This window comes from Labrus bergylta, chromosome 6 (genome assembly GCF_963930695.1).
Source record: "Labrus bergylta chromosome 6, fLabBer1.1, whole genome shotgun sequence".
Classification (NCBI taxonomy): domain Eukaryota; kingdom Metazoa; phylum Chordata; class Actinopteri; order Labriformes; family Labridae; genus Labrus; species Labrus bergylta.
The window spans coordinates 15,178,084-15,190,152 of NC_089200.1; the positions used below are offsets into that span (position 1 = coordinate 15,178,084).

Consider the following 12,069-nt stretch of genomic DNA (forward strand, 5'->3'; position numbering starts at 1 on the left):
GCTGAAAAACAGAGAAAAAAAGTGACACACTAATACGAAAACTTTCAATTTATTTCATAATAGATCTTTACATTAATCAGAACCATTCAAGCAATAACCCACACACGGCTATGTATCTGCTAAATGTAGACTATATAAAGTGTGGTTTTGAAACATCCAGAAAATACAGATTGAAAATGTCATTTTTTTTAAAAAGGTCACACCCTCTGGATGTTGAGTCTCTTTCTGAACACGGTGGTGATGTCAGGTGTACAACAGGTGATCCAGTTGATGGAATGCATTTCGCCAAAATCATTTCGAACCAGGGCACGACGGTTTATACGCCTCATCTCTAAAACGTAATACAGCCTGACCTTTCCATACAAATGAGGCATGAATCTATCTACCGCTACTGCTCAGCAATAATTCCTTTGGAATCACACATGAACTGCATTCAAAGTTTTTAATTCCTGTTGAAATCATCTTTCATTCAAGTTCTTTGATGAAAGGTTTTCATCAGGCGTCCAGATGGCTGTTAAGACGACGTACTTTCTCCTTCTTGTTCCTGTTGCCGTGCTTTTTCCAGGGTTTCCCCGCCACAGTCTCTGATCCAGCTTTTTCTGGGCCGACAGGTCCACTACCGGGTTTGTAGCCCATGACAGACTGGACCCCCTTGGACAGTGCACGCACATTCGCCTGAGGACAGAGATCCATCAGTTGTTAAGCATTTCATGATACAATACACAGCCTTTCTGCAGCAGATAGACCTAAACTAACTTTCTTAACAATTTTAACTGCATTTTTAAACAAAAAAGTGAAAGGCGCTCGATTGAAGTACCTGATGGAAGAAGTTCTTGTCAACCACATTTTCAATCCTCTTGATTTTGTGTTTATTTGTTGTTGCAGACAGGTCACAGTTGTCCACGTCTCTGTTTAGGAAATTGTTGTGCTGTGGCTGGAAGTCTTCAGCATTAATTTTAGGAGGAGGATGGCAGTACAGCAGCTTTCCCTGTAAGGAGTCAACATTGTGAGGAAAAGGATTTTCTATTCAGGCAGAACATTTCAATACAATTTTTAGAATCTATGGTGTGGCAACAAAAACAACAAATTATAGGAATGCAAATTCTCTACTCATAAGTAAAGGATATGATACTATGTAACAATTTCAAAATCTACTCAAGTATGAAGTACAACTATATAGAGGTCACCATTGTCTTCTTAAATTTATAGCAGGCAATGCAGAGGTTGCATTTTGCCCACCAGGAGTCTGCCTTAACATTTTGTCACTCAGGAGATTGCTTTGTCCTCTTTACAACAATAACCTCCTCCAACTATACATTAGTCAAAACAACAAGTAATGTACGAGTGGTTGTGAATTTTAAATTCTGAATCTGGTATGGCACTTACACTGACATAATCCTTCAGAATGTAACGGGCAGATCTGGACTGATCGGGCTGGCCATGTGACGTCATAAATCCTCTCATGTCTGACATGAGGAGAAAACACAGTGATAAGCTTTAAACAAATCGTACACACGGTGCTTTAAAAAAAAACCATACACACATACATTTAAATGAGAAGATAAAAAATACATTCAAGAAGAATGAAAGGTGAGTCAGTCAATACGATAAAAAAGTCAAATTTAAATAAGTGCTTTACTCATTATTATTTTAAAAAATGAGGTGGTTGGATCACTCTTAAGGCTGACAGACTTACATCCATAAGCCATCAGCATCTCCTCAGAGGTGGGGTTTCTGTCGGGGTCTTCATCCTCTCGTGGTCGGATGATGTTGATGCCGTAGGTGCCTTCCAACACATGCCGAGGGATCAACTGACATATGTGAGCAATCTGTTAAGGACCTACAGTATGATCCAGATGGAATAGAAACTCCCCACGTGTGTTGCTGAAGTTCCTTGTGATTGGTACGTTCAGACAGCATCACTCAAAAATGTAATTCATCAGGCCCCAACTTTCGCAGACGCATAAAAGTTACAGCTGCATATGTTGTACGAAAAGAAAAAAAAAAACACATGTAAAGGATATAAGGGAGACTGCAGGTACGTGATCTCTCATCTGATCAATGGGCAGGATCCCAGAGCAGATCATCTCAGCTTTGGTTGAAACAAAGGAGGGCATGACCAGACCCGGGCAGTCACACAGACACAGGCTTTGATCCACATACAGAGTCTGTGAGATATGTCAAAAAAGAATACAAAAAAAAAAAAAACCCACCATTAAATCACATCTTAGGCTTTTTGTTGTTTTGTGATCATAGTAAGATGTTTAAAGAGTCATTTTGTACCTGAAAGTGCTTAGTGTGACCAGGAGTGGCTGAAACAGACACCTTCTTATGTCTTAGAATAGTGTTGATGCTGGAGCTCTTTCCCACATTAGGATACCCCACCTGTTTTAATTTATAAGCAAAAAATAAAAGTTACTTCTAAATAATCTTTAATTAACAGTGCTCGTGCTGTGTCCACTTTTTACCCACCAGTCCCACAGTCAGTTGTCCGTCTTTACACCTCGGCCCGTTGTGCACAGCCTTAAACATGTCCAGCAGCTCGTCCATATGCAGCAGGCGGCTGGAGTTATGGAAGGAGGATTCACTGGATGACCCAGCAGCCTCCGCCTCTTCTTCACCCTCATCTTCTGAGCAGGTGTGCCATTCCTTCTCATCTACAGTTATCCTTTCCCGCTGCTCTTCTTCTGTACTACTGTCCTCATTCTCCTCAGCCTCTACATCTGCCCCTTTTTCAGTCGTGATGTCTTCATTGTCCGGCAGTCCTTCATCTTCTGGGTCACTGTTTTCACACTCCTCACCCTCACCCTCCACTTCCATGCCCTGTAGAGCAGAGATGTTGTGTTACTACGTTCGGAAGGCAGCAAGACTGAAGATGAAGACAATTCACAAGCATTTCTTCCCCCCAAAAAAAATCTGAAATGACAAGCTCATAAAATCCACCTCCTCATGGTGAGAGAATCTGGATCCTCACAATTATCTTCAACCGAGAAATACATGAATGTGTGCATTGTTCTGGGTACAGCTGCTAAAACCTCGTCATGCTCACCTTTTCCTCTGCATCCAGTCTGTCGCCCTCAGCCAACGCAGACCAGAAAACAGCCCTTAACCCCTCTTTCTGGAAGTGTCTGGCCCACGCTCGCCTTTGCTCTCTGGTCAGGAGGTCGGCCTTGTTCACCAACAGCATGTTCACCTTATGCTCTGACACTTCCTTTACATACAACTCCTGGCAACACAAAATACAAATGCATACATAATAATGTTTTTATGGAATATTTTTGTTGGACTCAAGGAGAAAGATGATTACACCATAAGAAAAAAAGAACATTAAGTTTGCAGAGATAGTAAATGATGAGAAAAAACAGGCATGTTTCTTTTCCAACTAAAGCAACTCCGCCTTATTTACTTACCAGGTCAGGACATCGAAACAACAATGGATTTCTTGCATCGACAATTTGAACGACGACGTCACTACAAAAGAAACACAACAACAGTTTTTGCTTCAGTTCTCCAAATTATGTGAAAACATTCTTTATTATGAGATGCACATTTTGCAGCGTTTGTTTTCACCTCCTCTCGATGACTCTCCAGAGCTGTCTCCAGAACTCCAGGTTCCTCTCGAAGGGGGTGAGAATTAACTTCTGTTCTTCTTCCAGGCTTTAGAGATAATACTCACAATTAGATTAGATAAAACTGACCTCTGGACAAATGCTATTCTTGAATTTGTAAACAACTTTCCAAACAATTACTCACTCGGCAAGCACTCGTCTCCACTCCAAGAAGCTGTCTTTCTCTGCTTGCTGAAGCGCTTCTGGGCTGGTGCTTTCATCCCAGTGGGGGCTAAAATTTAGGAGAGAGAGAGAGAGATCACAAATTCAGAACAATTCATTCAAAACACTTAAGAATTGTTCCTTCATAAAATGAACTAGATCTTTTCTCTTTACCGGCGAGGAATTCTGAGGAAGTGCTTGTTTTCTTCATGCAGCTTTTTCAGCCTGGTTCTCTCTTCTTTTGTTAATAAGCCAGCTCTAGCTTCAGCTGGCACAAACTTGATGTTGAGTTTCTCTAAGAAAACAAAACAAGATGCAATGAGAGACAGAAGAGGAATCAAAAGACATGGGTATCAACCAGAAGTATCTATCTACTGTATGTATAACTCAAAAGGTGTACATATTGTGTTTGATTTAGCCATTTTCAGACACCCTCTTCTATTTACACGCCTCTGACATCTTGCCTTTATTGTGAATGTCACAGAGGCGTAATGGGGGGGGATGAAGTGATCCCCTCCCTGTACTGTCTTCGGAGGTAGAAACAGAGGCGTAACAGGGACGAGACGGCGGGGGAGAACTGCGCCGTGTGTGTTGTGTGTGTGTGTGTGTGTGTGTGTGTGTGTGTGTGTGTGTGTGTGTGTGCATGTGGAGCTCCCGCTGTGTCTCTACACCTCCTGGTTCCACAATGCTGTAACACAATATGAATTCAGACTGGGACTCCAATATGTTGACATTACAGAATCAATATGAATGCACAAAGATGTAATAACGGCTGAGCTAAGTTACAACACTTTTTTTTCCAAGTTGAGTACGATATTAACTTTTCGGCAACAAGTGAACTTCAAGTGTTGATCTCGTTTAGTTAGTGTCCTCAGACATGCTGTCCATATCTCAACTTCATTCAGAACACATGAAAAATATTTATATAATGTGTTAAGCACTTAAAGTGATGCACACTTTGAACCTGACAGAAAATCATTTTATATCTACTAAGTTACAGATGTCAGCGTCATTAACCATACCAAAATACACAACAAACAATCTGGTTTCAGTTCAAGAGATGACTGTTACACACAAAAAATGGTGACAGAAGGACAATTGAAGCTATCAGTGTACCTTCTCAGACTTGCTAAGTAACAAAGTGGCCAAGACATAGCTGAATTTAACATACAGCCAAAGAACTACACATAAGGGGTGTAAGATTTGAATTACCTGCAACAAACTCTGTTCCTGCCAATTCAGCAGTGGCAAGAAAGTCGTCCATTGACGTCTGTTCTGTCACTGACTGCAGGTTCAGCCGTCCCCAGTCGTAGCCATCGTTCAGCTCACTGGTGTGGATCTGTGCATATGAAACAGTGGTAACATGAGAATTACATTAGAATTCTCAGAATGGTCATTTGGATGGACTTTTTTTTCAACAAGATGATAATAATCTCTGTTTACAAAAAAACCCCTCTGGTGCCTCCTGGAGGAATACAACTAAAACGACAATCAAGCTTATTTTTCCTCTGAAAAAGAAACCAAGCAAGTCGTCCACAATGCTTTAAATTACATAATTATAAACACACAACAAATGCTCGTTGTGGCTGGCATAGAAAGTAAATATTTTAATAGCCAATTGATGATATAAGTATTGTCAAGAGTAATGCCAAAACAGGGTGAATCATGGAAAGCTGAAAACAGATTGATCCAGTTACAAAAGACATACAAAAAATACCGTTGAATACATATAGCAGTGCAATGAAGAATTAAACCACAAATCAAAATGACAGATATAACAGAACACAGAAAATATATCGTCTTGGGAGGGAAAGAGAGACAGACGCCCTTCCGGCGGCTCGAACACTTTTAACAAGCTGGACAGTGGCGGTTCTAGACCACTTTAACTGAGGGGGGCCAAACTGGGGCCAGTTGTTTTGTCAGAGGGGGAACGTTAAACCCAGGTGAAAAAATAGACAAAGATGATCGCTTTAAAAGATATATATTTATGCCAAATAACAGCGCACATCATTAAATACCATGATTTATACTTGTTTCAGTAACAGAATTTAATACTAGATTGTGAGTCCTGTTGTTGAGTCAAATACTGTGCATGTGTTATTAGAGGGGGTGGGGGCTCTTCCTTTTGGAGGGGTGGCCACAGGGGGGGGACCTAGCTCAGTGTTACAGGGGCACTGGCCCCTGTTGGCCCCTGTCTAAGAACCGCCCATGAAGCTAGAGCAATGCAGGCTGCCCAAGCTCCCTCTGTGTTCCGCTCTTTACACCACAGCGTTGTCAGCACTTTGGCTCTACTTTGTCGAGTAGTTAATTGACAGTAAGGCCTACAAACAGGGTCAACAGTGAGCTTGATAATAAATCATGAACAGTCAAACTTGTATGATTAGTTTAAACATGTTGTTTCCATATCTCACCCACGAGTCGCCTCTCTTCTTCCCTCGGCCTGCATGGAGTCTCTCCTTTATCAGAGATCTGCCCAGTCCGGCTCCTCCGCCTGTTTTCTTCTTCCCCATACTAATGCAGATGTTGTAATCCGACTAAAACAACGTCGAGACACACTGCAACAAGAAAAATATCTACCACAGACCACTGTCCTACATGTGCAGCACGCCTGGGCGATACGTTGTTGACGTAAGTACCGGAAGTGGGACAAACCAATCGCATGTCTCAGATGGAGGAGTCAACCTGACACACTGGGACGTTTTGGAAAAAAGCATAATCAGTGTAAGTTCTTGAATCAGTCGTGTAACTTTTCTGATTGAGCAATCGTTAAAAATGTCGAAGTCAAAGCTGATTTAACATAATTATTTAAGTTGAAGTGATGGTTCAGTCCAGCTTCTGTCCAACGCTCAAAGGTGCCCTGAAGAAAATAGGGCAATACTAATTAGTTCCACATGCCAGACCTTTTTATGATAGCCTACATTTTATGAACAGTCCACATAAATGTCATTTTTAGGTTTATTGAAAATCACAAGTTAAAATTAAGTATACAAATAAATGATTAATTTATCACGCATTTTAACACAAATACAACAACATGGACTGATGTGAACCGCAAGAGGGCAGCATACATCAGCCAATAAAGGAAGCTCAGCCACCTTTCTTTACCAAATGAACCAGCAAAATGAACTGACAAGACATTGTAAGCCCAAATCTTTTGAGGCGTTATATCATGGTAAACATGTCTTGAGCCTACATAAGTTTAATAAATAAGACCACTTTTGGCACAATTTGGGAGGCAACTATGTTGGTTTCATCTCAGATTCCACATATCCAAGTCCAAACTGTTTATTTTAAATAGGCTGCAGGTTATGGGGTCAAAAAAAAAAACAACAAAAAAAAAACGTATATTTAACAAAAAAATATGAGACACAAACTTTTTTTTTGTCTTATTGAAAATTGTAAATTAAGTATGCTTATTTTTGTAGAGATCAAATTCACAGCAATTTCTATACATATATTTGGAATTATTTATTACGACCTAAGTTGTTATTTTGTTATTTATTTCTTTGTTGAAAAAAAAACATTGATTGATCTACTAAGTCTTATTTTCTCGTTCGACCAGCTTTGGAGAACACAGCGAAATGTAAGCAACGACTATACCCATGAATGAACGACGTGCAAAAACAGAGAGACTCCATTGGGCACAGACTTTTATCACTTGGTTCAGTCCCCTCCTCCCCCCTACAGTCACACTCAAATGGTTTCTCCCTGCATATAAACCGTGAAACTCGTGTCTGTACAGCAGACTGTACACTGTCCCATCGAGAAACCGGACGGCGGTCACCACAATGGGCCAGAGCACTTTAAAAGATGGACAGATGAAGTACGGTGTTTTTTTGCGTTCCGTTCTCATAGAGTAGCTCATACATGACTTGAAAGGACGTTTGACACTTCTAGGATTTTAGTGGTAGCCTAATATAAGGTTTTATTTTCTTTCTCTCTCATTAGACTTTGTTGCTGTTGACTGGAAATAAAATGCTGCCTTGGAAGAAGAATAAGTTCGACCTAATTGAGGAAGACAAGCAGTCCAAGCAGAAGGGCTATGCGGTGAGCCTCAACTACTCCGCGCTCACCTCCTTCGCCAAGTCCTGCCCTGAGAGCGCACTCAACAGGGTGGGCAGCATGTTCAAGTCAAAGAGGAAAAAGGTGAAGATCACAAGCGAGGACCCGACATACACTGTGCTCTACCTAGGGAATGCCACCACAATCCAGTCCAAAGGGGACGGCTGCACGGACGTGGCGGTGAGCAAGATCTGGGGCAAAAGCGAGATGGGTAAGAACGGCACCAAGATGAGGCTGACCATCAGCTCACAGGGCATCCGGATGGTGCATGTTGACGATAAGGCCAGGAGGCCAGGACACTTGTACTTGCTGCACCGGATAACATATTGTGTCGCGGACCCGAGGCTGCCCAAGATTTTCGCCTGGATTTACAGGCACGAGATGAAGCACAAGGCGGTGATGCTGCGCTGCCACGCAGTGCTGGTGTCGAAGCCAGAGAAGGCAAAGGCCATGGCGCTGCTGCTGTACCAGACCTCAGCCACGGCGCTGGCTGAGTTCAAAAGACTTAAACGGAGGGACGATGCACGGCACCAGCAGCAGCAGCTCATAGGGGAACAGCCCATCCCGTTGGTCCCCCTTAGGAAGCTGCTGAACGGACAATGTTACTACAAACCCCCGGTGGAGCGCAGCCGGAGCGCGCCCAAGCTGGGCTCAATCACAGAGGACTTGGTAGGGGAGCAGGAGGAGGAGAAAGCGATGCACTTTGAGTGTGAGGACATTCTTGACACTGTCGATGATTGTGTCACAAACGGGAAACAGGAGTTGTGTCAAATCATCAATGACTTAGGAGAAATGTGCATTGGAAACGATGTGCAGACACTGAAAGCTGACCTCAGAGTCACCAGACTTCTCTCTGGAGAGAGCACAGGGAGTGAATCCTCCATAGAGAGCAACCCAGAGCTCCCTCCGCTCACCAACGGGCTCCAGGAGGTAAAGGTGCTGGAAGTTGCCTGAATTATTTCAGGCATTTCTTTGCGCCTTTGACGTATTGTTCTGCTGGGGGAATGTGTCTCCAAAAATATAATTTCCTGCGTCAACTTTATGTTGGAGAGAGTTAACCATAATCTGTGCCTCCTCGACTAATTTAGAGGACCCAGAAAACTTTGAGGCAAAATAAGTCTACTGAATGATATTCGAAGAATGTGTAAACAGAAACAAACGAAGAGGCCACTGCATACAGTTTAGAGGTTGAACCGACAAAAATCCCAGTGCGCCTTAGGACGCACGGCACTAATTCCATCTATTTTACTTAAGAGGATTTGTTGAAGCCTCGAGCTTGTTTACCTAATGTTTTTTCTCTTGAAAAATTGCTTAAGTGCTCCTACAAATTCCAAAATAATATTGAGTTTTATCGCACGTTTTCCCCTAAATGATTCAGTGGATCTAAACATGCATCCTTAATTTTCCTGTAAGGATGCTTTTCTTACAACCTGGTCATTTTATTTTTACTTTGCACTGTTGTAGAAGTCATTCAAGTGTTATGTTGACTCTGTGTACATGACGTTTGTTATGTTGTCTGAAACATAAATGTCATATCTTTGCTGTGCAAAAGGAAACACAACTTTATGTATAAAGATGTAAAGTAAGATGTTTTAAGTATAAATATGTTATTTTTTAAAGAAAAAAATGTGGTTTGTTATGTGAACCTCATAGAATTATCAATAAAAAAGAAAATGATTTAAAATTGTTGAAGTTTATGTCCAGATTTGTAAACGTGTTGTCCTTGTTGCTCTTTAATATGAGTGGGAATTTCCTTAGGATTCTATAAACGACAGACTTCCACTGCAAAATGAAGGTCACATCTAAAGTGGAAAAAGGAAAGACATGCTACAGGTGGTTCCTTTAGCGTCATCTTATGTTGTTGTGAATTTGTGTTCCATTTAATAGTCTTGGCTGGATTTGTATCCTTCTTACATCCGGGGGAATAGGCTGTGGAGGTTATTGCATTAAGGTACTGAAGGCCCTTTCATTGGTACTGGCCTAAGGGAAGCCAGGCCACACAGGAGGACGTCACCACACGCACAAGCAGTTAGAACATCACATGGGTCCTTTAATGACAGGGCAGAAGAAGCACCCAAGGCCTTTTTAACACCATACTGGCTGTTTTTTTCGGTGCTCAGTTGCTGAGACACTTCTGAGAATCTCTGAAGGGTAGAAAAGGGAATTGAAAAGTAGAAAAAAACATATGTGTTTACACTGTGAAGAGAATCATACACAAGCAACATTCCTTTCATATTTGCCCTAACAAACAGAGCAACATGTAGTGTCATGTGCCACTTCCTCTTTGACACATTTAAATGACACCAATTTAAAAACAAAATCACCTCCTCTCTTCAACCAAAGTAAAATGGACATAATATCTGACACCCTGAGTGGCAAAAAAAACCAGAATCACCTTTCATGTCAGCACATGTGACACATGTGGGTCAGCAAAGGGATGTGAAAAAAGCACACTTTGCCAAATGTATTTAATGTAGCGGAAGACAGATATCATGTGGAAACACATGAATATATATACGTAATGATAGTGTTAAGAGTCTGACTGCCAGAAGCACACGCACTCTCATTAACACCTCAGTATTAACTTGTTGCACGCTGACGGGGCAAAAAAAAAAAGACACTAAGAATGAGAACACACAGGTTCTGCTGCACTGAGGAGGTGGATTTTGGGATTTTTATCAGTGCAGACTGTTGTTCTCCACCTGACAAAATCCCATTGGCCATGCTGAGGTATTAGCTAAAAACAAAAACACTCCCACTATGGTTTTAGAAGAAGAGCCAGAGACAGAGAGTTAATGTAGTTCAGCCAGGGGTTGGCGAGTCCTATAAAAAGCTTCCCAGCCACTCATTATAAATGGATGTGCTTTCAGGGCGCACACGCACACACATGCTCTAAATCTACACTGCTGTTGCTCTATTTGTGGCTTTTCAAATTTATATCCTGCACATGAGCTGAACGCAACATAGCACAGAAGCCCACACAGAGTCAGTTTCTGTTCCACATGTGGTATGATGCCCGTTCTGCTTCAGCAGCAGCTGCAGCCTCACAGAAGTCACACTATAACGCAACTAAGATAGCATGACATCATCAGCATGTACCCAGCCTAATGTAATTAGTGAACAGCCAAGTAAATGTTAACACATAGCAACAGGTCATGCATGTGTTGCCCCTTCTTTAATAGCTGTTAGCATTTACTGTTGGATTTTTTTTCTTGACCTACATTCTCAAGCAGCCTCTCTTGTGCCACACCTGTACAAAAGCAGCCATGGTCTCGCAATCTTCCAGTCTAACCTGGATGTCATGCCACATGTTCATGGACAGCCCACTCAAACAGTAGCTACGGTAAGAAGAAGATTAGCTGAGACCAGAACACATTTAAAGCTAAAAAAGGTTGAGAGAGCGGAGTAACCGGCTGATAGAAGAAAATAATAAAAGACACTTTTATAGTTTACCAGTCACTTTCTTTTCCTTGAACAAACACTCAGGTATTTTCTTGACCTACTCTCGAGTATGTGTGAGCCACAGGAAAGAAGGCTGCACATTGAATAAGGCCATTTGAACTATTTCACAAACCGTCAAGAAGTTCAAGCCAAATACATGTGTCATCTCTGTAGAATATATTGTGTTTCATATATGAAATCTTAATCTGGAGAAAACAACTAATTGTAGCATTTTCTTTTAAATGTAGTGAAGCAGCAGTAGAAACTTGACTTCATTAAAATGTATGAGTAAAAGTACTTTCTACCACTGTAAGTAAAGTTCACACTGGGAATGTATTTCTAATTGAAATGAATCACTTGGTCTTCCTTAAACAATCAATAATTTAACCTGGTCATCTCTGCCTGCCTTTAGACAGACACAGAAGGGTTTTCTAATTATCTGCAGGTGAAAAGCTACCCCGGGCTGTCACTGTGCCAGTTCATCACCAGACACATAGACACCGACACACTGCTTCACTTTGAGCCATGCTAGAACATCTATTTGTCTATAATTCATGAGATGGGTTGGGAAAGCACCAGAGTGGTTGTTTTGGGTGACTGGATCTGATTACAGCAGTAGGACTAAGGCACTTAGCACTAATGTCAGAGGGGATGAATCAGAGCACAGAACGCTGGTGACCTCTTGAATGTGGAAACATTAAAAACAAATTACTAAGAATAATAGCAGAGCAGCATGTCCTGACAAGCCCTCAAGTTATAAATACATGCTATAGGGAGACAGTAACTCAGGATACAG

The 12,069-nt window shown here is 41.6% G+C and overlaps 2 protein-coding genes across 2 annotated transcripts; one reads left to right on the forward strand and one right to left on the reverse strand.

Moving 5' to 3' along the window:
* Window positions 1-33: 33 nt before the first annotated feature.
* lsg1 (large 60S subunit nuclear export GTPase 1) lies at window positions 34-6,403 on the reverse strand. Its single transcript, XM_020639266.3, has 14 exons — window positions 6,182-6,403; window positions 4,983-5,109; window positions 3,945-4,065; window positions 3,754-3,840; window positions 3,571-3,657; window positions 3,411-3,471; window positions 3,050-3,226; window positions 2,473-2,823; window positions 2,284-2,385; window positions 2,025-2,168; window positions 1,697-1,820; window positions 1,387-1,466; window positions 818-988; window positions 34-675 (listed from the first exon to the last, which is right to left on the reverse strand). The coding sequence occupies exons 1-14, from the start codon at window positions 6,278-6,280 to the stop codon at window positions 496-498; spliced, it is 1,911 nt and encodes a 636-aa protein (XP_020494922.3). The 5' UTR covers window positions 6,281-6,403; the 3' UTR covers window positions 34-495.
* A 1,114-nt stretch (window positions 6,404-7,517) lies between these two features.
* Window positions 7,518-9,519, forward strand: fam43a (family with sequence similarity 43 member A). Its single transcript, XM_020639267.3, has 2 exons — window positions 7,518-7,593; window positions 7,719-9,519. The coding sequence occupies exon 2, from the start codon at window positions 7,746-7,748 to the stop codon at window positions 8,784-8,786; it is 1,041 nt and encodes a 346-aa protein (XP_020494923.2). The 5' UTR covers window positions 7,518-7,593; window positions 7,719-7,745; the 3' UTR covers window positions 8,787-9,519.
* Window positions 9,520-12,069: the final 2,550 nt, after the last annotated feature.

What these genes read in the sequence shown, in the direction of transcription:
- lsg1 (XM_020639266.3), bottom strand. Translation starts at nt 6,280, where the DNA reads ATGGGGAAGAAGAAAACAGGCGGAGGAGCCGGACTGGGCAGATCTCTG. An exon ending in AGGAACAGAGTTTGTTGCAG is followed by an intron (nt 4,066 to 4,982) that starts GTAATTCAAATC and finishes TTGTTTTCTTAG; the next exon opens with AGAAACTCAACATCAAGTTT. An exon ending in GATGCTGATGGCTTATGGAT is followed by an intron (nt 1,467 to 1,696) that starts GTAAGTCTGTCA and finishes TCCTCATGTCAG; the next exon opens with ACATGAGAGGATTTATGACG.
- fam43a (XM_020639267.3), top strand. Translation starts at nt 7,746, where the DNA reads ATGCTGCCTTGGAAGAAGAATAAGTTCGACCTAATTGAGGAAGACAAG.